A 25,731-nucleotide genomic window follows, 5' to 3' on the forward strand; every position below is an offset into this window, starting at 1 on the left:
AGAAATATGTTTGATTCCACTTTAATTTTCTGAAGTAAAACAATTTCTGGTACAGAGCGACAGTAATGGCACAAAACAGAAATCTTGACAGTGCAAATATACTAAGGATTACAATATTGTAGAGGTAGATAGTGCTACATATAACATGCGATTTTAAAGTTGTAGGATGCAGTTAATCTGCTTCAGTGTACCAATCCCAAAGAGAAGCAACTTGAATGAAAACCTCAGAATCCAAGAATGTCTTTCTGCACGTTGCAACCCAACAGAGTATTTCCAGCTTCAACACAATCCGACACAAATGCTGTTGAATGAAAACAATACCAAAAAAAAACAATCAAATGGATGACACTATACACATTCTGTTAGAAGCAACACCTCATCACTCATTATTACCATTCTGAGCATGGAGCCATGACACAGCCTTCATAGCCAGAAGCTCCCACTCTTCCTGAGCATCCATCTTGAAATCATAAAGCCAGATCAGAGCCAGAATGGTGGCCCACACTGCCTTGTTCACCTAATTCAGCAATCCAAAGGAAACAAGAGAACAAAAGAGAAAGAAAAAAAATTAATGGAACGGTTTTAAACCATTATTACAACAGCAACAACAGTATATATATATATATATATATATATATATATATATATACATAATACATTACAACCAAGCAGTTGTATGTTTCCACCAACCAGTCAGGCTACAGTTTACATCCATGTCCATCCAGACCTATATATATATATATATATATAAGATTTTGAAGGAATCAATAAAAGTTATGAAGTGTATTTTTTTAGCATCACTATATTGACATGCAGAATTCCACTTAATATTTTCCAGTGGAGAACATGCTGTTTTTTTAGAGGTCTCGATACTTGAGTCACGAAACGATATTATTGTGATTTTAAGCATTGCAATACAATATATTGCGATATAACTGTTTAGCTACATTTTGTGTCCAGAAATTAAATTCAATGAGACATTATTTTGTCAAATCAGAGAAAATTCTAAGTCTATTCATCTCACTTGTGGGAACCCAGACAGCCTATTTTCATTGAGATAGCATGATGTCAGAGGTCACATGACCGCTTTGAAATCACCATGAAACATAAAAAAAGGCTAACTTTGCATGGTTATTTCTACAACTTCCCAAAACAATATCCTAATGCATATGGTGCCTAAAGATTCCTTAGATCTTCTAGTTTCATACCAGTATCTCCAGTATTTTCTTAAAAGTGCCTCCGCAAATACTGACGTCCCGGGAACACTAAATATCGATACTTGTCGGTCATGAATCGATATAATATTGCTATGCAAATTATCGCGATACTATGCTGAATCGATTTCTTTCCACATCTCTACAGTCTTAACTGGATTATGCATTGATGGTCAGAAAAGTGTTTTGACAGACATTATGATGTTACCTTTGACATTTAGGATATAAAATGTCATTACGTCTTTGTGAAATTTTCATATTGTCATATCACGTTTGAAATGTTTGCCAAATTTCAAGAAATTCCCACAAATCGTTTGTGAGAGCATTTTCACAGGAATGTGACGGATGAAATCGACCTGAAAACATCACGCCCCCTGGCTGTAGAGGAGGCATACTTAAATGAGACAGCACACACAAATACTTTGAGATTCATTTCTATTGATTAAACCTAAGCTTCCTAAGCTTGTGTTTATAATCATATATATACTGTATATATTTGTGTTATTATCTTTGACAATAACCCACCGAAGCAGGTTTGTGCTTTTCCACCTCCTCGCTGGTCTTTCCCAGTGCAGCAGCCAGAGCTGGATCCAGCACCCAGCAGCCAGACGCCTTCTGGAGGGAGACCAGCTGCAGCAGAGGGTCTCTGGGAGGCTGCTTGGGCTTGGCAACCTCAACCTCTCCAGCACATAAGTCTGAGGAAAAGAATTACAGAAAATGCAAAGATAAAAGCTAATCATTCAACTGGTATAGGTAGTTTTCTCTTTGTGTAGATATAGTATACTGCAGTTAAGCTGACTGCAGCCACAGTTATTTCAGGTTTTATATCCATTTTCTTGATTTGTTCAAATTACACATGTGCTTGTATATGTAAAAAATAGCTTATCGTTTTTTTTCTTCAATTTATTCACTTGACAAATGTCATGCTGGATTGCCTGGAAGAAAACATATTTTACATCAAAATAATTATCATGAGAAAATGTTAAATGTTTCACAATTCATCCTCGCATCAGGATTTTCTTTTTAATGAAGGTTGTCAGATGGCAGTTATAGATTTAGACTTGCAGGTCACATGATTCTAAATATATGCCATACACTTAATTTAAAAAAAGAAACCACAGTTGTGTCAACAAGTAAAACTCTGAGATTGCAAATTACTCTTTGAAGCGTCAGAATGTCATTAATTCAGTACAACATATGTTAAAAAAGGCAACATGAGTCAAAGATATTTGTAAATAATTAGTTGGTGCAGTCTCTTGTGTCTTTTGCCTCCATGGGATAGTTGACATTAAGGAACCTGCACAGTGTTTGGCTCCAGAGTTTATAGGGATAAACTAGCAGGTTGTTTTTCTCAGATAGTTTATGGGAATACTTCATGATGGCTTATGAGAATAAACTATCTCTAGCCTAACAAGAATTCCTGGTGTCATACATTTTGTCTTGCATCTGACTCATTTAATTGAGTGTTGATTGTCCAACATTTACTACCATGCATTAGGTTTTAAAAAGTGGAAGAGCACATTTATTCTTAGGAAAGCATCAGCATCGGTCTGTACAAAAGAAGCAATTCATGTTGTAATGACTGCAAATTGTGTCTGTATCTAAAAACAATCAGATACTGTACCTCTGTCACTGCACACCCCTTCCAATTCATCATCCTCACCATCTTCCAAAATTCCATAATAATGTGCTGTCTCAGGGAAAAAGCACTGTTACAAGAGCAAAAGCTAATAAAACTTTTTTTTAGATTTAGACAGACTTTTCTGTCATTCAGTTATACATAAAATCATGCACATTGAACAAAACTCAGTTGCATTGGCTCACAGTGATTGTACTCTGGAATATCAGATAAATAAAGTAGCAATATAAAACTGTAAAAATAGAATATTTATATTGCACACAAGTGTAGCAGCAGAAAGTGTTTTTGTACATAGACAAAATATATATATATATATATATATATATATATATATATATACATAAAAATATAAATATAAAAGATATCTCTCTTTAAACATTTTCATAAAACATGTTTTTTTGATGTGCACTCAAAAATATAATCACTTAAACTTCAATTAGTTTATTAATTTTCAGAATGGCGTTGATCCTTTTTTGCAAATTAACTCTTGTTGTGTATGAAGCACTGCACCTTGTACTAAAAAAAACAAAGAAACAAAAAGTCAATTAAGCTTTTACTTACAAATGTCTTCATTGTCACGGACCATCAGGAGATCGACATGAGCTGCGATGGAAAGAGAGAAAGATTTTAGACAATGACAGACAATTAACAGGCATCAGCTGGGGCAAAAATATCACACAGTGCATTGATAATAAACTGATAACCAATCAGAATGATTTAATAATGGGACGTGTCCAATGTGGACATGTTTCCCGCTCCTTAAGTTTTTCTTTGAAATAAACAAAAACACTCACTGGGTGTTGGAAAATATCTGTGCACCAGAGGTCCTTGGATCGCCTCACTATCACTGTTGACAGCAATGAAGGCAGTGAAGGCACTGCTCACTCCTGATTGGACACTGAGCTCCACCACCTCCCTCACTCCTTCATCATGCTCTTCTTCATCCTCTCTCTCCTCCAACTCCAGGGAGCGAATCAGAGTCCGAGCAGCCAACCTGTGGACTGTTAATCTGCAGACAGGAGAGAGGAATAAACACAGGTGGATTTAACCTTTCATTACTATAACTGCGTATTAAAAAAATAAAATAAAAATCAATAACTTCTGCAGTCTGAGCGAAACTTGTTTTACCCAGTGTCCTCTGCAGGTTTGAGACTGAAGCGGAGCTGATTCTGAGAGGGTTGACCTGCCAGGCTGTACTTCACCGTCACACAGCCCTCTGCTGCCTCTGAACTCTGAGAAAACATTTCAGTATTAGAAAATATTATTACTGTCATTACATCGTAATTAGTATGAGGGATCACATTAAAAGAAATGTAACAGTTTCAAGGTTTGCTGATCAATGCTATGGAGGAGTGTATATTTATATCACTAAATACTAATTTAAATAATAAAGAGCAGGTATGTATTCCACTATGAGATGAACTGCTGCTACCTGTCCTGTGAGCTGGGCATAAACCAGTGACCTTTGACCCTGGAAAAGAGCTGTGATTGGTGGAGAGAGATCAGTGACAGAGACTCCCTCTGGTAAATCCCACTTGACTGAGATGTCGACCACAGCTGGTTGTAGAGCAAATCGCAGCGACTGCATCACCTGATGAGAAAAAAAAAGTTCAGAAAAGTTGAGAGACACACTGTTTACAATGACTATATTCACATTTGTAATCATGTCTTTTATCTGAATTGCATTTTTGATTTAAATCGATGGAATAACAATAATGTCTTACTTTGGGTTGCATCCTGTCAGTCCCTGTGATGAACTGAGCGTGACCTCCTCCTTCCTTGGCCAACCCGTTGATGAGAGCAGAGCTGGCCCCTTCCCCTATCCCAAAAGAGAAACACCTACAATACAGGAGTTTAGTTTTGAACACACACACAGCACTTGAACATGGGAATCGTGTGGGTCTTTCTTGTGGTGTTCAGTGGTTTCACCTCTGGGAGCCTGAATTCTTCTTCACTAGATTAATAACTTCTTTGGTGTTCCATACCTCTCCGTCAGTAAAGACAAATAGCTGGAAAGGAAGGTTGAGGCACCAGTATTATATTGCTGTTTCAAAAACAAATATGGATTAAACAGTTTGAAGAAGATTAAAAGTACACTTACTAGGAATCATAAGTATTAGTCAAATAAACTAGTTAGTTCCAGATTGTACTTGGAAAGGTGCGAGTAGAAGAGGTAGGAGGTACTAACAGATAAAGGCAACCAAGATAAGTTTCCTTGATAGTGCTGCAGTCATCCTTAGAAAAAGCATGAGGAGCTCAGACATTCAGAAGGAGATCTGAGTGTATCTGTAACACCTGCTTGCCTCTTGTGAATGTGGGTTTTGACATTTTCTGCCTTTGTTTGAGCATCATACTTCTGTCACAGAACAGAGCCCCTAGTGTTGAGAACCTAATTGCATGGCATTGTTGGGACCAAAGGTATGCCACAGATGGACTTTGTTCATTTGTACATATTGGGCTGGTTTGAATGTAAAGGCAACAACATTCTAGATCCCTTAGTTCTCCAACAGAGGACACAGTCACCAAACCAAACCCACCAAAACTAGTTCCATTTTATTGCCCCGACAGATAACCTTATTGGTCAGAAAGACCTCTGTCACCACAGGAAGTCTCACCAGTTATAAAACTCTGCAACTCCACTCCTCACTCTCTCTTCTCCATCCTCTCTCCTGGATCAAGACTTCTCCCTGGAGACTCCAGAGGACAGAGGCTTCCTGCTGAACTCTCTCTCCAGAGATAAGGGGGTCTGCAGCTACGCAGCCTCCCATCTCCCCAGACTGCTCTGTGCATCTAGATTGTGATTAGTGAACACAGAGTTTACTTCCACAGCAGGAGCCAATAGAGTGGGTTTGCACCGAGCAACAAACCCTGGAAGAAAGCAGCAACCAGTGTCTTGGTTATAATTATAAAGTTAATAATTAAATCAGAGTTCCAAATTGTAACTGAAATTGTAACTTTATGAGACAGATTTGACTAAACTGGCTATCTTTTGTGATGCCCCATCTCAAGTTGACTTAGAGTAAATAAAGTCATCTTTAATATAATTAATAATAATGTATGATAATTATGAATAATTCTGATAGCCATCTAAAAACACTTTTGAACTTTGAGACCCACATAGGCGTAAACCCCAACAGCATTTAAACTGGCACAAGATTCTTGAACAAAAACTGTGTGTGTGTGTGTGTGTGTGTGTGTGTATTACTTGTCTAGGTTGACTGGGAATACAGCTCTGGCTGTAAATGTGTTTAAGGGGTTCAAGGATCTCTGTTCCTCCCAGATCAGCCTCCATCTCCTCAACTTTCTTCAGAGCCTCCTCCATGGTCTGCTGGCTGTACTCCACACTCTTACTGCAGATACACAAAGAACTAAGTCAGGTGGTGGATGGTTGTAGCACAACTAACTTCCCATCATATATCCAGTCTGAGACCAACTTTTATAGCTCAGTGTTTAAGTCTGTGGAATCATAACCATTCCACAGACTTAAACATGTCTTCCTGTACTGCAGTTGCAATGAATAAATTATGCTGAAACAAATAATTTCCAAATATCAGGCGTGAACACTCACTCATTAAACATAAACTATGGTTTTGCAGAATCACTTCATTTCATCAATTATCTGTTTGCTGAAAGAGCTGATAAGAGTTACAAATCTACAAACTGTGAAATCAAAGAATGTAGCACATTTTTGTGACTGAGTAACATGAGGACTTGACTTACGGGAAGACATGTTCATAGCTGGACCCAAAACTGAAGATGTTGAAATAGCAGCCCATTGGTAAACTCTTCAACAGGAGCAGCAGAGTATCCTTAAAGGAAGAGAGAAAAGTTCATGAAGGCCACAGTGTGAGAGGAACACTGGGAATGACTTTATTTATTATAATAAATACCCTGGCACTGAAAATGCGATCTGGACTCCCATTGTTGCTCATAGGTGAACCCATACTACCAGATCGATCCAGTAAGAACACAAACTCTCCACATGAGGTGACTGAAGACATCACAGCCTGGGGGAACTCAGGGTACAGACTCAGCATCACTACTGGATCACCCATCAGAGTGCCTGGAACACAGAGACACACAGCTTTTAACATATAATACAACATGTGTAATGTTTCTGGTGAATGATGAAACCTATATGATTTTACACTCACCAGGTTTGGCAGAGGCCTGTCCTGCCTCCACCACAGCAGTGGGCTGGTGAGCATCTTTGTAATAAATCAGCAGTTCAACATCTCTGTCAAACTTGTGTCCTGCAGACAACTTCACCTGCAGTTCACAAAAAACATGAAATAAAGTGATATATTTCATTCTCATTAATATTACGGAATAATCATTAGACACATGATCAGTCTACCTACCGTGGCCTGGGTTTGCTCTGTGTTGAGGTACTGGAGAGGGTCCAGGGGACAGTTGGACTCTACTTTAGAGACTGGACGAGCAGAGGACACTCTGGCAGAGAAAGACAGACTGTAGGGCACCAGAGAGGCTGGAACAGAGGTCACCTGGACAGGGTTGCCTTCACTACCTGGAAACAAGTACAGACAGACAAACAATGCTGTAATATATTATGGAAAGAGAATCCTGCTGAAGTGTCACGTAGAAGTTCTGGATAACCAAAAAAGATCTCAAGAGCTTTGCAAGCATTTTTTAGTGTTTATATGAAAAAATAAACTCAGCCAGGATTTCATTTTTCTATCATATCATTTTGATTGCAGTCTCAAAATCACAGACTATTTGCAGACTGTCAGCATAGTTGATGAACAACTTGTTTTCCTGCCAGTGTAATTGACTGGTATTGATTGTTTCCTTGACCTACTTTGAGTGTACAGGTGTTGTTTACATTTAGCTGGTTTCCCTACCTCTAGGTTGGTAGCGAGGGTTGAGCACAGCAGGCAGACAAAACCTGAGGCCTTCATCAGCCTGCACAGCCAGCTCAGTGACGTACTCCAGCCTGATGGAGGCGCTCTCTCCTGGAGGCAGACTGCCCACACTCATAGAGAATATATCTGGACTCTGATCACTCTCCTCCAACAGGAAGGCCTGCCGACCGGAGCTCAGTGCATCATCATACTCCTCACGAGCCTGGAGTACAGATGACACATGTCACCAACATTCACTGTGTTTTTAAGCTCCATTGTAGTGAGTAAGTCTTTACTGTCCAGCTCACCTCCTGTTTCTCCTTCACCTCAGCTACAATCTCTGTCTGTCCAATCTTAGCACTGAAATGACAGACAGCAGCATCTCCAGGCAGAGGGAAGACAAAAACTGCCTCCAGTGGTTTGTCCTCCTTGTTCTCATAGTTCAGAGTGGAGACCACTGTAGCCACATGGTCCCTCACCTCCACCTCCACCTCCACGCTCTTCAGAGGAACTGACCGAGAAACAGAAGACAATCTTCAAAATTTACATCTGGTTAATGATATGGTTCAATGATGATACTTGAGTATAATTATTCAAGTCAAAAAGTCTGTATTCCTTCCCTTCTCCAATTTTTAATAGAAAACCTCCTTTGCTGCCCCCCTGTGGCTCAAACACACACCTTTTGCACACATAAAGAGACATACTTCAGAAAATTCAAAACCCCATTATTCTTCTACACACATGGCATTAAGGAATACAAAAAATACTGAGACACAAACAACTGAATGTATGCAGCATACCACAACACTGACAGCAGGGTGCTAAAACTTAACATCTAATTTTATGTCTGAATAAAGAAAATAAGTTTGGATTTGAAGTTCTTTACCTTGACCCTTCTGGACAGATAGCAGACCACAGCAGTTGATTTTTGTACCTATGTAACAAAAAGAGTACATTTATAAAACCATTAAGTTGTATCTAAATAATATTTCAGAGAAAGCCAAATAGGAGAATTGCAGCAGGATAACATGACCATAGAACTGAACAGGCAGCCACCCCATTTTGGTTCCTTCGTATGAAAACCGTGTGATAGACAAAACCAGATAAAGTATCCCCAGGGTGCCCTTAAATGGGGAAAGGGCAATAAGGGCGGGGGGATCCCAGTTCAAATTTTTGATTAGTGAACCAGGTGCCCCCCAAACAGCTAAAGGCACAGAAACTCATTAATCAGCAGGTTTCATGAAGTCAAATTTAAGACTTTTTCAAGACCGTAAAAAATACAATTTAAAACCCATTTCACATCCATACTGGCAAAAAAGTACAAAAGACATGAAAGAAAATTGGAGGCCCGGAATTACTTGCAAAGTGTATGACTTTATTCACAGCTCAAATTGTGACTGAGCTGCACATGTACTTAGTTACGTTTTGTAGTTACATTATAGTGTCCTCAAAAATTAAAATATTTAAAAGCGAGACTTAAGTTAATGCATTTTTTTAAGTAACAAAATCGAATTTAAGACATTTTATTTAATTTTAAGATAATTTTTGACATGTTAAGGCCTTAAATTCAAATTATTGGAATTAAGACCCTGTGGATACCCTGTTGATACTGAACACAGCAAAACCAGTTGATGTTAGCTAGCTTGTCTGACATTTAACATGGAGAAAGATTGTTATTGCACCTTGGGAGAAACTGGGAAACTTTACTAGAATAAACAAGGAAACAAAATAAAACACAATACAGCAGCAAGTAGCATGTTCAGTTAGCAGTTTATATCAGGGGGACTGAGGGACAACCAAGGTAAAAGCCTGTATCTATGCAATCAAGGTTATATCAGACTCTTTATTCATTGAGTTTTTGTGCTTTTCAGGGTTTACAGTGGATGGTGCTGGTGCATATTTATTGTTTATTCATGTTTATTTTTTCCTGACAGATTATTTCCATATTTAGCCTGTACACCTTTGTAGGAGCTCTTCAATTCAGCAGTGGTGGGATAAGGACTCCATACCTATGTCTGTCTTCAGGCCCCAAATCCCTCAGTCCACCTCTGTCCCTCTGACAGCCTGAGTCCGTCCTCTGTCCCTCTGACAGCCTGAGTCCACCTCTGTCCCTCTGACAGCCTGAGTCTGTCCCCTGTCCCTCTGACAGCCTGAGTCCGTCCCCTGTCCCTCTGACAGCCTGAGTCCACCTCTGTCCCTCTGACAGCCTGAGTCCACCTCTGTCCCTCTAACAGCCTGAGTCCACCTCTGTCCCTCTGACAGCCTGAGTCCGTCCTCTGTCCCTGTGACAGCCTGAGACCACCTCTGTCCCTCTGACAGCCTGAGTCCGTCCTCTGTCCCTCTGACAGCCTGAGTCCGTCCCTTCCCTCTGACAGCCTGAGTCCGTCCCGTCCCTCTGACAGCCTGAGTCCACCTCTGTCCCTCTGACAGCCTGAGTCCGTCCTCTGTCCCTGTGACAGCCTGAGTCCACCTCTGTCCCTCTGACAGCCTGAGTCCATCCCCTGTCCCTCTGACAGCCTGAGTCCGTCCCGTCCCTCTGACAGCCTGAGTCCACCTCTGTCCCTCTGACAGCCTGAGTCCGTCCTCTGTCCCTGTGACAGCCTGAGACCACCTCTGTCCCTCTGACAGCCTGAGTCCCTCCTCTGTCCCTCTGACAGCCTGAGTCCACCTCTGTCCCTCTGACAGCCTGAGTCCACCTCTGTCCCTCTGACAGCCTGAGTCCATCCCCTGTCCCTCTGACAGCCTGAGTCCCTCCTCTGTCCCTCTGACAGCCTGAGTCCACCTCTGTCCCTCTGACAGCCTGAGTCCCTCCTCTGTCCCTCTGACAGCCTGAGTCCACCTCTGTCCCTCTGACAGCCTGAGTCCACCTCTGTCCCTCTGACAGCCTGAGTCCACCTCTGTCCCTCTAACAGCCTGAGTCCACCTCTGTCCCTCTGACAGCCTGAGTCCACCTCTGTCCCTCTAACAGCCTGAGTCCACCTCTGTCCCTCTGACAGCCTGAGTCCGTCCTCTGTCCCTGTGACAGCCTGAGTCCACCTCTGTCCCTCTGACAGCCTGAGTCCACCTCTGTCCCTCTAACAGCCTGAGTCCACCTCTGTCCCTCTGACAGCCTGAGTCCGTCCTCTGTCCCTGTGACAGCCTGAGTCCGTCCTCTGTCCCTGTGACAGCCTGAGTCCACCTCTGTCCCTCTGACAGCCTGAGTCCGTCCTCTGTCCCTGTGACAGCCTGAGTCCACCTCTGTCCCTCTGACAGCCTGAGTCCGTCTCCTGTCCCTCTGCTGTTAGTTATACTCGTGACATTTTTATTCTTATATGCAACCTACAACGAGCTGTTTGACGTGAGAGACTGTCTTAGACCTACCGTCAACCGTCGGCTCGCTGAAGTGTTTACAGGAGGGCTTTCTCCTTGCATGCTCGAGTCTTAACTTGCACTTGTCGATGCAGCGACGGACTGTGTTTACCGACAGCGGTTTTCCAAAGTGTTCCCGAGCCCATGTAGTGATGTCCTTTATAGAGTCGTGTCGGTTTGTAATGCAGTGCTGTCTGAGGGACTGGAGCTCACTGGCATCCAGGGTCGGTTTTCGGCCTTGCCCCTTACGAGCACAGATATCTCCGGATTCTTTGAACCTTTTAATGATGTTATGGATTGTAGATGTTGAAATCCCTAAGTTCCTTGCGATTGTTCGTTGAGAAACGTTGTTCTTAAACTGTTGGACTATTTGTTCACGTAGTTCCTCACAAAGTGGTGAGCCTCGCCCCATCCTTAATTGTGAACTAGTGAGCCTTTGGAGGACGCCCCTGTCAGACCCAGCCATGATACTGCCACCTGTGGCCAATTAGCCCGTTTTTTTATGTTACGCCCCTGAAAGTAGGGAGAAATAATAACGAGAGCGCTGGTATGGTGTTTCCACTGTTCTTCTTCTGAGGTGGTTATTGGTGTCTTCTTCTTTGGGGTTTATAGGCGGTCAACTAACTACGAGTCGGTGTTAAAACGCCACCAACTGGTGAGGAGTGTCGACCAGAAAGGCTGGAGCACTCCCTCATATCTCCTCTATCTAATTAACTCCCCGACCCGTTTCAGGGCGTTCTTTGCTCTTTTTACATTTTACCTACCGTGGCCTTGTATCTCACTGCACTATACAGGTGCACCTCAATAAATTACAATATCATGGAAAAGTCCATTTCCAGTAGTTTAAGTCAAATTGCCCCAACCAGGTATTGAGTCATATAGGTGGACATACTTTTCAGACTTTTTTAAATGTAAGCCATAATCATTGTAATTAAAAAAATTAAATAAATTAAGGCATGAAATGGTTCATTCTGTGTGTAATGGATCTTTATAATGTGTTATTTCCACTTTTTGAATTGAATTACTGACATGAATAAACTTGTCTATGGTATTCTAATTTATTGAGATGCACCTCTATAGGTTGATCCTTTCCAGGACTGTCAAAAAGTTAAAAATTTGGATGATAATGCCAGTTTTTATAGTTTCTTTCTACCATAAATGCTGTATTTTGGAATTATTTTAAAGAAAACATTCATTTCATGGTTCAGAGGGCTAATTTGTCTCAGATACTAGTGGTCTTACTCGCTTGTTCTTCTGTAAAATATCTATTAGACCAAGCTCTAATTCAATTTTTGTGAGGATTTGAACCCATTGCCTTCTTTCTTCCTTATATTTCTGACAATATAATATTATGACATGTTCTACAGTTTTACTGTTTCTTCATGTCTACAGTCATCACATCCATTTGTATCATGTTTATCAATTTTGAATTAGATACCCAAGGTCCTCTAAAATGTACTTAAAGTGAAATTACTGACTGGAAACAGACGTTAATTATTATATTAACAGACATTAATTATTACATTATTACATCATTTTAATAATTTTTTTTATATAATCTAATATTTTACTGTACAGTCTATATCCAAAGGTGTTTTATTTATTTTTAAAAATCCACAGTGAATAGTTCTGTGAATATCATGCAACTAATCTTATTTCCATATTTATCTGGTATTTGGGCCTCACAATACGGGCGCACTACATATATAGGGGCGGCTGGTTTGACTACGGAGAAGCGAATGACAGCTCACTTGACCGCAGTAAAAATTGTCCCTTTTTTGCTGACATGCATGATTCAGTAATGACATTTCAGGTCCAAAGATTCCACTTTAAATTTTGACGTGAAACAATTTCCAGAACAAAGCAACATTAATGGCACAAAGCAGAACAATCCTCTGCCTTGACAGTGCAAATATATATACGAAGGCACACAATATTACAGAGACAGTTAGTGCAAAGTGTAACATTCAATGTAAATTGGTTGCTGGAGCAGTAAATCTGCTTCAGTGCCATAAGAATACTGAAAAACAACAACTTTAATGGAAACCTCAGAATCCCAGAATGTCTTTCTGTACATTGCAACCCAACAGAGTATTTCCAGCTTCCAAACTCTCTGTCACACCCGCTGCTGAAAAACAACAACAAAGAACAAGCAATCAGATAGCTGCATACTGCTAAAAACACACATTTAGCATTTTTTACTCTGGTTGTTACCTCTCTGAGCACGAAGACATGACACAGCCTTCATAGCCAGAAGCTCCCACTCTTCCTGAGCATCCATCTGGAAACCATGAAGCCAGATCAGAGCCAGAATGGTGGCCCACACATCCTCATCCACCTAATTTATCAAAAAATACAGTTATTGGGGAGGTGAGACAATTAAAAACCAAAAGGAAAAAAGAGAAATTCAGGAGAAAAGTGACTAGTCATGTTGCAGTTTACATCCACGTCTGTCCAAACTCATACTGTATAAAGGGAAGACTTTGAGGGGATTTAGTAAAAGGTATTAAGTGTTTTGAGGGGTTTCTTTCAAAATCCCCCGATACACATATGAGCTATTCTTGGTACTAGGCTTATCATTAAATAACCCACCGCGACAGGTTTGTGCTTTTCCACCTCCTCGCTGGTCTTTCCCAGTGCAGCAGCCAGAGCTGGATCCAGCACCCAGCAGCCAGACGCCTTCTGGAGGGAGACCAGCTGCAGCAGAGGGTCTCTGGGAGGCTGCTTGGGGTCAATGCTGCTTCGCTGAAGTAAGGAGTGATCTAAAATATAAAGAGTAAACGCAAAAATCTGTACAGCAATGAAGCCATGCTATATATACACATGCATATATACACTGACACTCCCTGTAAAATTTGTCAGTCTGTATAAAAATAATCAATGCCTGTTGTCAAGTTTGTGTACCACAAAACAAAAAGAGATACTGCACTATCGTCACTGTCTGACTCTTTAAAAAAGTTAGAAAAGAAAGAAAGTCCAAGTTCACTGTCATAATAACAGCAACGAACCAAAACATTTAACGATCATTAATAAAAATGAATGTACAGTGCACCAAATTAATGCTTGATCTTGTTTTCCTTTTGTCTGATCGTGGTTTGCTTCACTCCAGGGGCTCTGACTGGATTCAGCAGTCTCATGAGCTCAGTCCGAGTGATAATCCACTCATTAACTGTGCAGCACCCCAAATAAATGACCTATAGTGAAGCTCACGACACAATCTGAAGACAGCTGCTGAAACAGTTCTGTGTTGGTGTAACTAATAATTCCATTTAAAAAAAAAAAAAACAGATACAGTACCATCGTCACTTTCTAACTCTTGAAATTCATGAGATCCATCCATCAAAACGGATTCACCCTCATCCTCATCCTCATCCTCATCTGTTAGTGCAGAAAAAAATGCACTGTTACATTAGCAGAAACAAACAACAAACAAAACATTTCACGATCATTGATCGAAATGAATGTACAGTGCACCAAATTATTGCTTGATCTTGTTTTCCTTTAGTCTGATCGTGATTTGCTTCACTCCGATGACCCCGACTAGATTTAACAGTCTCATGAGCTCAGACCAAGTGATAATCCACTCATTACCTGTGCAGCACCCCAAATAAATGACATATAATAAAGCTCAGGACACAATCTGAAAGCACCTGCTGAAACATTTCTGTGTTTGTGTAACTAATAATTCCATAAAAAAAAAAAAAACAGATACTGTACCATCTTCACTGTTTAACTCATCATGCAATCCATCCATCAAAAGGAATCGATCCACATCGTCATCTGTTAGCGCAGAAAAAAATGCAGTGTTACAATAGCAGAAACATACCAAAACATTTAATGATCATTGATCAAAATGAATGTTTCTTAATTGGACATTAAATTGTGTTTGTGTAACTAATAATTCCATAAAAACCTAAACAGATACAGTACCATCTTCACTGCAACACTCTTCATGTCTCCTCTTGTTATGGACTGTTTTAAAAAGACACCGCTCTTTATTTTAGCTTTCAGAAATGATCTATTGATATAATGAACAGCTTATTTATCTGTTTTTGACAATTAACTCTTCATACTTTATGAATAAAACATAACTGTTTGTCGAAAACAAAGAGGTTAATGAGAAATTCCACTCCAGTAGTGCTGTAGGAATACAGTGAAGTGTGTTCAAAAAGCCAATGAACCTTTTAACTTACCAAAGTGAGGAGCAGGCCCTGCAATAAACAGAGACAATGACATTAAATGAAGGCCATCGGCTGGAACAAAGATAGTGAACAATTAATTGATAATTAACTGATAAATAATAATAATAATGAAACATGCAACAAGCACACTCTGGTTGAACTCAACATGTTCCTTAAATTAATCTTGAAAAAAATACTCACCGGATTGCATATGTTGAGCCATACGCATCATGTAACTACTAGCTGCAATAGACACTGCAATAAAATGAGAATAGGATATTTGTTGTAACAAAAATATCAGATGGATAATAAATTGATAAATGGTAATAATTATTTAATAATGAAACATGCAACATGCACACTCTGGTTGACCTGGACATGTTTCTTGCTTTTTCATTTGTTCTTGGAAAAAAAATAAAACACTTACATGGAACACGTGTATATACATGTGGAATACTTTGATACTCTGGTTAAACTGAACATGTTTCTTTCTTTTTATTTTGTTCTTGGAACAAAACACTTACTGGGTGTTGGGACATTTCTGCGCACCAGAGGTCCTTGGATCGCCTCGCCATTGCTCTTGTTGACAGCAATGAAGGCAGTGAAGGCACTGCTCACTCCTGATTGGACACTGAGCTCCACCACCTTCTTCTTCTTCACTCCTCCATCTCCCTCCCCTCTGTGCTCTCTCTCCTCCATCTCCAGGGAGCGAATCAGAGTCCGAGCAGCCAACCTGTGGACTGTTAATCTGCAGACAGGACATAGGAGTAAACACAGATGATAATGTTTTCCATTATTACTAACTGAGTTAATCAGTACAAGTATAAATGAGGCTGATGAGGATGTCATTTGTTTTACAAATACTTGGTCATAATCCTGACGAGAACGTGGATGTCTGACCTTTCAGAAAGTTTTTTTTAGATTGTCAAAGACATGTTGACAGAGATATCTCACACACACACACACACACACACACACACACACACAAACAAACAAACACCTCTATCTCTTTTACTTAAAGTCTTTGGTCCCTTTCTTTGAAACATGGCTGTGTTTAACATGATGATATTTAAAAAGGCTGGTCCTGGAAAGTTTATCTCCATACAAGGCAACTCATAAATCTTAATTGGCATTTTGGCTTTCTAATGCTTATTTTTAATGTTGTTTTACTGCGTGATGTCTTTCCAGTTATGTTATGAATGGCATATTTCATATAGAAGCCCATGTAGGCACAAATGTAAGTGAGTGCTATTATCTGAATGTGCAGCCTCAAAATCAAGCCAAATCAAATCAACCAAAATGAACTGTTTGTTTTAAAGATCTTCTTCTGTCTGAGAGAAACTTGTTTTACCCAGTGTCCTCTGCAGGTTTGAGACTGTAGCAGAGCTGATTCTGAGAGGGTTGACCTGCCAGGCTGTACTTCACCGTCACACAGCCCTCTGCTGCCTCTGAACTCTGAGAAAACATCACAGTGTTGTAAACCAGAATTATCATAATTACATAAAATGACTCCAATTCATTTTATTCTAACCTGACACATGTAACCAGAAAGTTACTTAGTTTTAACTATGAGATGTGCTGCTCCTACCTGTCCAGTGAGCTGGGCATAAACCAGTGACCTTTGACCCTGGAAAAGAGCTGTGATTGGTGGAGAGAGATCAGTGACAGAGACTCCCTCTGGTAAATCCCACTTGACTGAGATGTCGACCACAGCTGGTTGTAGAGCAAATCGCAGCGACTGCATCACCTGATGAGAAAAGAAGTTTACAAAAAGTTGTGAGAGGCACTGAGATTTTGCTTAATATATTTACTTCCATTTGTGATCATGTCTTTTGTCCAAATTGCATTATTCATTAAAATGTACATTATTACTGTGATGTCTCTCTTACTTTGGGTTGCATCCTGTCAGTCCCTGTGATGAACTGAGCGTGACCTCCTCCTTCCTTGGCCAACCCGTTGATGAGAGCAGAGCTGGCCCCTTCCCCAATCCCAAAAGAGAAACACCTACAATACAGGAGTTTAGTTTTGAACACAACAGAGAACATATTCTGGGTACTGTATGGATCGTTTGTAGTGTTTCAGTGGTTTCACCTGTGGGAGCCTGAATTCTTCTTCACCAGATCGATAACTTCTTTGGTGTTTGTCACCTCTCCATCAGTAAAGACAAATAGCTAGGGAAAAGAGTTTTCATATCACTCTAAGCTACAGGTTACATGCTACACCCCTGCCCTATCCCCAGGATGTTCTATGGAGGTATAAAGAGAACTGGTTACAGTGTTGGAGGCTGTGCCCCATTCGTTCCTATGAAAATTGCTCAGTGGCACATTATCCTTCTGAGTATAAAGTTTCCCAGATATTGTGTGTGCTTCTTTATTTCAACAAATCTCTCACCTTCAGATGGGAAAAGTGGATTTTAAGATCGGGAAAATTCCAAACTATCAGAGCATCATATTTCTGTCACAAACATAATTGAGAACCTAATTGTATAGCATTTATACTGACACTAGATTCTTGAAAAACCAGTGTGTGTGTGTGTGTGTGTGTGTGTGTATTACTTGTCTAGGTTGATTGGGAATGCAGTGCTGGCTGTAAATGTGTTTGAGGGGCTCAAGGATCTCTGTTCCTCCCAGATCAGCCTCCATCTCCTCAACTTTCTTCAGAGCCTCTTCCATGGTCTGCTGGCTGTACTCCACACTCTTACTGCCATCAACAAACACACACATGCACAAACATTGACGCCAAATGCAGAAACTAATCTGTTAGATTGAGTGGACTGAGGGAGTGACTAACGGGAAGATGTGTTCATATCTGGACCCAAAACTGATGATGTTGAAATAGCAGCCCATTGGTAAACTCTTCAACAGGAGCAGCAGAGTATCCTTAAAGGAAGAGAGAAAAGAGAAGAGAGAAAGAGAGAAAAAGTAATGTAGGCCACAGTGTGAGAGGAACACTAGGAATGACAAAATTAGCAAATAATAAATACCCTGGCACTGTCAATGCGTTCTGGACTGCCATTGTTGCTCATAGGTGAACCCATACTTCCAGATCGATCCAGTAAGAACACAAACTCTCCACGTGAGGCGACTGAAGACATCACAGCCTGGGGGAACTCAGGGTACAGACTCAGCATCACTACTGGATCACCCATCAGAGTGCCTGGAACACAGAGACAGACAGCTTTTAACATATAATACAACATGCGTAATGTTTCAGGTGAATGTTGAAACATGTCATTTAGACGCTTTTGTCCAAAGCGACTTACAATAAGTGCATTCAACCTGAAGGTACTAGACATAGACCACAGGAATCAAGTAAGTACATAACTTTAAGAGCTAACTGTCATCGCTACAGGAGTGCTATATGTTAAAGAAGAAAAGAATAAAAAAGAACCTATATTAATTTACACTCACCAGGTTTGGCAGAGGCCTGTCCTGCCTCCACCACAGCAGTGGGCTGGTGAGCATCTTTGTAATAAATCAGCAGTTCAACATCTCTGTCAAACTTGTGTCCTGCAGACAACTTCACCTGCAGTTCACAAAACACATTAAATAAAGTTATAGGTTTCAGGGTTTCCCCCAGTAGTGGGGCGGATTAGCTGAACAATCGTTCACTTTGTGATAAAAGCATGAAATTTGGTAGATGTGTTGGTGAATATGTTTCGAACAAATCTGGATATTGGGCCACCTCAAAAGCGCCCCCTAGTGGCCGTGGCAGGCATTTGTTATACAAATAAATCAATGATGAATAAAAACTGCCCTTCTAATAATACCAACTGGTGATGAATTGTATATTGTTGGAAAGCCTGATTAGTCACCTTTACAACGAGGTACAGCTTGTAAGGATCGTGCATTCATGGAATGAGCAACGGGGCTAAACGTGTGGGTAGCACCCCCCAAAAATGTGCATCCCCTGTGGGGCGGATTAGCTCAATAAATCACAAGAATTGTTTATTTTGTGATAGAAGCACACAATTTGGTGGATGTGTTGGTGGATATGTTTCAAACAAATCTGTATATTAGGCCATCGCAAATTCGCCCCCTAGTGGCCATAGCAGTCATTTTCTTCGTTAAAATTACAAAAAATATTTAAATTATTTCTTAAAATATTTAAAAAATGTAAACTAAATATACAAACGTAAATTAAAAAAATGTAAATACACATATTAAATTAACAAAAATCCAGTTAGACACTCTTTCAGTTATTTTTCCTGCCCCACCACAATCGGGCTAGCCATCGAGCTAGCTAGCAAATGAGCTAGCTAGCATTTGCCTCCTGGGACAAGCAGTGCAGTGGACTGTCCATCAAGGTATGTCTAAATATTTTATTTCACCTGTTATAATTATGAATAAAATATGCTATGAACATCATAAAGGCTAAAGAGAAAAACAATCATCACGGGCCTTGGCGGAAAAGTAAATTAGCAAGAAAAACAGGTACTTAAGCTAGCTAGTTAGCTTGGAACATGTATCAGTGGCTGTTGGGTGTGAAAGCTTAATAAGACACTGTTAAATTATGTCCTGTGGAATGTGGACATCTCTCTCTGCACACACACACACACACACACACACGCACACAATCTATATGTCATATGTCTCCTTTGCCCATGTGGTTCTTTTTTTCTTTTTTTAAATGTATTTTATAACTCCATCACAGTTAGTCAGGCGGCTTTGGACCAGATTTGGGAAGAAAGGGGACACGCCGGACAAAAGCACCAAAATTTTTCCACATGCTCTCCATCACTATAGGTTTCAACTTTTGGTAGGAGTCACTTCATCATCAAGATTGCAGATAGGAGACGGCAGCCATATAACCCATAAGTCTATGAGAACCAATATATCTTCCAAGCCACTTAGAAGGTCAATCTTGGTGTCAAAATATACATTTTCTGGGTCAAAGAATCATTTAAAGCTATTGAGAATATCACTAGATGAGTCACTGTAAATAATTTGTTGATCAAGATCTGACATGAGATGAAAGCGTACCCTTGATTTTTTTGAGCAGTGTACATGCCAGCTAATCCACACTCTCCCGTGAACATTGATTCCAAACATTTTCAACTCAGGATTCCCTGCTGCAGCACTTGAAGCGAGTTGCCCAGTCTTTGTGAAAAAGAACATATCTATTTGATCAAATAATCATCTAGTGATATTCTCAATAGCTTTAAATGATTCATGGACCCAGAAAATGTATATTTTGACACCAAGATTGACCTTCTAAGTGGCTTGGAAGATATAGCATTTCTCATAGACTTTATATGGCTGCCATCACCGCAATCTTGATGAAGTGGCTCCTACTAAAAATTGAAACCTATAATGATAGAGAGTATGTGGAAAAAATTGAATGCTTTTGTCCGGCGTGTCCCTTTATTTGGCTAAGCCGCCATTTTTGAAAATGGCCGCTTTTAAATGGCCATTTTTAAAAATGGCCGCCACAGCCATCAGAATTTTTTTTGCGATGTCCCAATATCCAGATTCATTAAACATGTATTCAGCAATGAGTATACCAAATTTGATGCTTTTATCACAAAATGAACGATTGTTCAGCTAATCCGCCCCACTACACAGGGGATGCACATTTTTGGGGGGTGCTACCCACACGTTTAGCCCCGTTGCTCATTCCATGAATGCACGATCCTTACAAGCTGTACCTCGTTGTAAAGGTGACTAATCAGGCTTTCCAACAATATACAATTCATCACCAGTTGGTATTATTAAAAGGACAGTTTTTATTCATCATTGATTTATTTGTATAACAAATGCTTGCCACAGCCACTAGGGGGCGCTTTTGAGGTGGCCCAATATCCAGATTTGTTCGAAACATATTCACCAACACATCTACCAAATTTCATGCTTTTATCACAAAGTGAACGATTGTTGTAAAATATTGAGCTAATCCGCCCCACTACAGTGCTTTATAGGCCTGACAGGCCATCAGGCTTTTCTTTAGAGTCAGGCGGCTAATGGTGCGTTCAAGGTCTACACGAATGTCAGAATTTCCGACGTTGTTCCAAGCTCCAAGTACTGACTTTCAGTGTAAATTAAACACATAATTCCATTCGTCGCCATTCATAAGGCGAAATGGTAAGAACGTGTTAGACCCGCCTTCAAAATAAATCAAACACATGTAGGTTTCAAAATAAGAGCACATGGATGTGTTAGCAGAGTCCACCACAGAATTCACAAGAAGACCATCAAAATATGATGCCTTAAATAAAACATAGAAGAACCATTATTCTCATTTACAATAATTCATTAAAATATGCAATGATTAAGATGGAATAGTGGCATTAGAAAGTGCGAGAGGCCACCCAATTTAGGCTTTTAGGGCAAAAATGTTCTCCGGGGGAGCATGCCCCCGGACCCCCCTACTCTGTTTGGGTCCCCCCATCATAGGCTCAGAAAATCCTGGGGGAAACACAGGTTCTAAAGGCTTGACAGACTGGACAGACAAGAAATTCCCCGGCAGTATGTTCAGGGTAATGAAAGGATTAGAGATGTTTTGGGTCCTCCATTGAGTCAGCTTCAAGTCAGTAAATTTGTTTGGCTGCACTGGGAATTTCATGTACAAACTTCTTTTTATTTATGTAATATGTTGGTTGTTGTTTACACTACAGTTCATTTATTTATTTTTTAAATAAAACATATTTGGGTTAAGGAATGGAGTGGAAGATTAACTCATTGAGTTGAAATCATTTGCTGACAGCTTCGTCCCCCCCCCAGTTCAAAAATCCCATCTGCGCCCCTGGTTTTACCCCTTGGCCATGTTTGCACTTTTTTATTTATGTTAATTTATTTTACTTTTAAATGTGACCAGCAATGGCTTGTTTTAAGATTCACTAGGATTTAACTTATGTGAAAACATTTGATAATATTTATTTAATTGTGTTTTTTTTTTGTTTGTTAAAACTGTATTTCAAGATTTGCCAAGATTGTGACTTTTTGTAAGACTCTACATTTAAATATTTTTAATAAATGACTTATAATAACACAAATAGTTTCAAAATTCCTGTCAACTTTTAACATTTTTTTTTACAAAAACACGGTGGACCGCCAGTGGGCTTCTCTACCATCAGGCGGTGAAAGTTTTCTCAGGGAAACCCTTTGTTTTATTCTCAGTTCTGAAAATCAGATGCACGATCAGTCTACCTACCGTGGCCTGGGTTTGCTCTGTGTTGAGGTACTGGAGAGGGTCCAGGGGACAGTTGGACTCTACTTTAGAGACTGGACGAGCAGAGGACACTCTGGCAGAGAAAGACAGACTGTAGGGCACCAGAGAGGCTGGAACAGAGGTCACCTGCACAGGGTTGCCTTCACTACCTGTAAATGACATAAGGCAAATTCAGAATATTTGGTCCGCCAGAAGTTCTGGATGATGGTTTTGGTTACAAACACTGAATGTAAAAACAACTTTTTGTTGTTAACACTAAAACCTTCAGGGCCATTTTTTGTGTTCATCCAGAATAAAGATTATAGAATTAAGCAAAGGGCACAAACAGCTAACTCAGTTGCAGCTACAGAGTAACCAAACCCAATTAATTCACTTATTACCCTCTTTGACTTACTTCAGGTTAGGACCAATATCGAGCTTTCAAATCCCTCGACCTGACTAGTCAGCAACAATATCTGTTCTGATTTGACCTCAAAATTCAATATTGATTCCTATCTACCTGTCAGCGTAACAAAAGGCTGAAAGACTGTTTCCAGCCTACAAAAGTAGGTGTAAGATAATGTGTTCTGCCAGTGTATGTGATTGGTTATCCTACCTCTAGGTTGGTAGCGAGGGTTGAGCACAGCAGGAAGGGAAAACCTGAGGCCTTCATCAGCCTGCACAGCCAGCTCAGTGACGTACTCCAGCCTGATGGAGGCGCTCTCTCCTGGAGGCAGACTGCCCACACTCATAGAGAATATATCTGGACTCTGATCACTCTCCTCCAACAGGAAGGCCTGCCGACCGGAGCTCAGTGCATCATCATACTCCTCACGAGCCTGGAGTACAGATGACACATGTCAACAACATTCACTGTGTTTTTAAGCTCCATTGTAGTGAGTAAGTCTTTACTGTCCAGCTCACCTCCTGTTTCTCCTTCACCTCAGCTACAATCTCTGTCTGTCCAATCTTAGCACTGAAATGACAGACAGCAGCATCTCCAGGCAGAGGGAAGACAAAAACTGCCTCCAGTGGTTTGTCCTCCTTGTTCTCATAGTTCAGAGTGGAGACCACTGTAGCCACATGGTCCCTCACCTCCACCTCCACCTCCACGCTCTTCAGAGGAACTGACCGAGAAACAGAAGGAAACATAATTAACATAATCTGTGTCAGAACTTATTATGTTATAATGGTAGACAAACATGTCTCCGTCTCATAATGTGCAAATCACGATACAATTTTGTGCCCAAGAGCGATTACAGCTGACATAAGCCTTTATAATTGAAGTGTGCGTGCAAAAAATGTTATGGAGGAAATCGGAAATGTCTGTCTGTTTGGGTTCTAATAGATTTGTACCTGGTTGCTTCAGGGAGGTCAGCAGACCACAGCAGCTCACCATCGTACCTGTACAACAATCAACAAGGACTATGATCAGCACTGGACATGAGGAAAAACTACAAAAAAGTATTTAAATAAAACATTATATATGTTAATATTGTTACATTATCATGCTGGGTTACTACACCTTCTTCATTTAATTTATTACATCAAGTATTTCTCCACATATTTCTATATAGTTTACAATGCACATTACTTGATGTCTTTTAACAGTGGTGGATTGAACTAATTACTGTAACTTTATACTTCTACTCCACTACATTTAGCTGACAGCTTTAGCTACTTTTTAGGTCGAGATTTAACATGAAACATGATCAATTTAAAGTGATTAGACTTTTTTTTTAAGATTAGATCTTATAACAGTATATTTAATTTTTTAAAAATATTTAATTTAATTAAATGAGCCCTGTCTTTACAAAATTAAAACACTGCTTTCATAAAACATCAATACTATATAAGTATATATTATCTACTTTTGTACTTTTACTGAAGTAAGTTTTGAATGCAGGACTTGTACAGGTGCATCTCAATAAATTAGAATACCATAGAAAAGTTTATTTATGTCAGTAATTCAATTAAAAAAGTGGAAATAAAACATTATATAGATCCATTACACACAGAATGAAACATTTCATGTCTTAATTTATTTAATGTATTCTAATTATAATGATTATGGCTTACATTTAATGAAGACCTAAAATTCAAAATCTCAACAAAAAAAAAAGAATATTACAAAAGACCAATTTTAAAAAGTATGTTTAATATGGAAATGTTAGCCTTTGAATAGTATGTCCATCTATATGACTCAATATTTTGTTGGGGCTATTTGACTTGAACTACTGGAAATGTACTTTCCCATGATATTCTAATATACTGAGATGCACCTGTTCTTGTAGTGGAGTAATTTCACAGTGTGGTATTGGTACTTTTACTTAAGTAAAGGATCTGAATACTTCCTTCACCACTGCGGTTTCTACATAGAAACAAATTAAGAATAAATAAGAAACTACTCACAGTATGTCAAGAAAGCACAGACCCACGTTGGTTTGTTCCATAAAAACAGCAACATGTTAAATGTAAAGTATTTCTCTCTCCCGGCCGAATGAATTAGTTCGTCTTTGACTTGTCCCAAATATCCCTTAAATAGCGGTTATCAAACGATACAGTTATGGCACATCCATCATAAGAGCTGAACTGCTACAGAACAACCATCACAGTCCAGCTTTATAACAGCTCCAGAGGAGGTCGCAAAAAAAGAAACAGCCCGATGTCGATAACCGAGCTCCTTCTTGCAGCATCTTTATGTTGACGTGCTGTTACATCAGTTCCTGCTAAACACAGTACATGTAGTCGTAACAGAAGAATGCCTGCCTCTGAGGACACATGTATACAGTTTTACTGCACCTCTCTCTTGTTGACACGTGGAGAAACAGCGAATGCACGTCGCAGATATGACGTGTCAAACGAGGAAGTGAAAGTGAAAGTTACGCGTCCGGTGTTGTTCCGAAAAGAGACTTCTTGCCGAGAAACGACTGCCCCCTACGGCAGGTCCTGTTCCAAGAGTTCAGAACAACAAATGTTTTTTACCCTCTGGAGTCTCCAAAAGCGCAAAAGCATGACATCTTCATCACAACCAGACCAGTGGTGTAGTCTACGTGATACGCAGGGATACGCCTTATACCCACTGGTAAAGGGGAGTGATTTGCGTATACCCAGTGGTTTATTCTGCGTGATACACCGGGATACACCCTATATACTCGTTAGATTTTTTTTTTTTTTTACATATATATCGGTATATTTACGGTGCTTTAGTCGTGAACAATCAGGCTACTTTGGGCCGTAGCCAACACCAAAACAAGCAAACCAAATTCTGTCTTTGTCATGAACTGACCAACTTTCAGCTCTCAGGACATTCCCAGTTCCCGCATTTTAGTCCACATCAG

At 40.0% G+C, this 25,731-nt stretch overlaps 2 protein-coding genes across 7 annotated transcripts; both read right to left on the bottom strand.

Moving 5' to 3' along the window:
* Positions 1-5: 5 nt before the first annotated feature.
* Positions 6-11,658, bottom strand: LOC131970171 (von Willebrand factor A domain-containing protein 5A-like). Of its 2 annotated transcripts, XM_059331476.1 has the most exons (19): positions 11,076-11,658; positions 8,602-8,649; positions 8,024-8,226; positions 7,716-7,938; positions 7,215-7,381; positions 7,008-7,122; positions 6,744-6,916; positions 6,574-6,662; positions 6,059-6,203; positions 4,783-4,862; positions 4,578-4,692; positions 4,286-4,444; positions 3,982-4,085; positions 3,648-3,862; positions 3,415-3,456; positions 2,839-2,904; positions 1,740-1,909; positions 394-517; positions 6-301 (listed from the first exon to the last, which is right to left on the bottom strand). In XM_059331476.1, the coding sequence occupies exons 1-19, from the start codon at positions 11,527-11,529 to the stop codon at positions 225-227; spliced, it is 2,769 nt and encodes a 922-aa protein (XP_059187459.1). In that variant the 5' UTR covers positions 11,530-11,658; the 3' UTR covers positions 6-224. The 2 variants fall into 2 exon arrangements, with proteins under 2 accessions (XP_059187459.1, XP_059187460.1); XM_059331477.1 differs by lacking the exons at positions 6-301; positions 394-517; positions 1,740-1,909; ... (4 more) ...; positions 4,286-4,444; positions 4,578-4,692 and adding an exon at positions 5,469-5,643 and having other exon boundaries at positions 4,812-4,862; positions 11,076-11,654.
* A 1,219-nt stretch (positions 11,659-12,877) lies between these two features.
* LOC131970173 (von Willebrand factor A domain-containing protein 5A-like) lies at positions 12,878-25,390 on the bottom strand. Of its 5 annotated transcripts, none has more exons than XM_059331479.1 (22): positions 24,803-25,390; positions 23,747-23,794; positions 23,315-23,517; positions 23,007-23,229; positions 22,394-22,560; positions 18,655-18,769; positions 18,228-18,400; positions 18,035-18,123; positions 17,800-17,944; positions 17,336-17,415; positions 17,134-17,248; positions 16,833-16,991; positions 16,596-16,699; positions 15,769-15,992; positions 15,446-15,499; positions 15,257-15,274; positions 14,994-15,035; positions 14,781-14,843; positions 14,361-14,441; positions 13,656-13,825; positions 13,278-13,401; positions 12,878-13,188 (listed from the first exon to the last, which is right to left on the bottom strand). In XM_059331479.1, exons 1-22 carry the CDS (start codon positions 24,855-24,857, stop codon positions 13,112-13,114), a joined length of 2,529 nt encoding a protein of 842 aa, XP_059187462.1. In that variant the 5' UTR covers positions 24,858-25,390; the 3' UTR covers positions 12,878-13,111. The 5 variants fall into 5 exon arrangements, with proteins under 5 accessions (XP_059187462.1, XP_059187463.1, XP_059187461.1 ...); XM_059331480.1 differs by having other exon boundaries at positions 12,878-13,191; positions 14,361-14,435; positions 24,803-25,388; XM_059331478.1 differs by having other exon boundaries at positions 12,878-13,191; positions 24,803-25,388.
* Between the last annotated feature and the right edge of the window lie 341 nt (positions 25,391-25,731).

The sequence above is a fragment of the Centropristis striata genome, chromosome 4 (assembly GCF_030273125.1).
Source record: "Centropristis striata isolate RG_2023a ecotype Rhode Island chromosome 4, C.striata_1.0, whole genome shotgun sequence".
Lineage (NCBI taxonomy): Eukaryota > Metazoa > Chordata > Actinopteri > Perciformes > Serranidae > Centropristis > Centropristis striata.

What these genes read in the sequence shown, in the direction of transcription:
- LOC131970171 (XM_059331476.1), bottom strand. Translation starts at nt 11,529, where the DNA reads ATGGCTGGGTCTGACAGGGGCGTCCTCCAAAGGCTCACTAGTTCACAA. An exon ending in CAGAGCAAACCCAGGCCACG is followed by an intron (nt 7,123 to 7,214) that starts GTAGGTAGACTG and finishes TGTGAACTGCAG; the next exon opens with GTGAAGTTGTCTGCAGGACA. An exon ending in AGCTATGAACATGTCTTCCC is followed by an intron (nt 6,204 to 6,573) that starts GTAAGTCAAGTC and finishes GTGTATCTGCAG; the next exon opens with TAAGAGTGTGGAGTACAGCC.
- LOC131970173 (XM_059331478.1), bottom strand. Translation starts at nt 24,857, where the DNA reads ATGTTGCTGTTTTTATGGAACAAACCAACGTGGGTCTGTGCTTTCTTG. An exon ending in CAGAGCAAACCCAGGCCACG is followed by an intron (nt 18,770 to 22,393) that starts GTAGGTAGACTG and finishes TGTGAACTGCAG; the next exon opens with GTGAAGTTGTCTGCAGGACA. An exon ending in AGAGTTAGAAAGTGACGATG is followed by an intron (nt 13,826 to 14,360) that starts GTACTGTATCTG and finishes TTTATATTTTAG; the next exon opens with ATCACTCCTTACTTCAGCGA.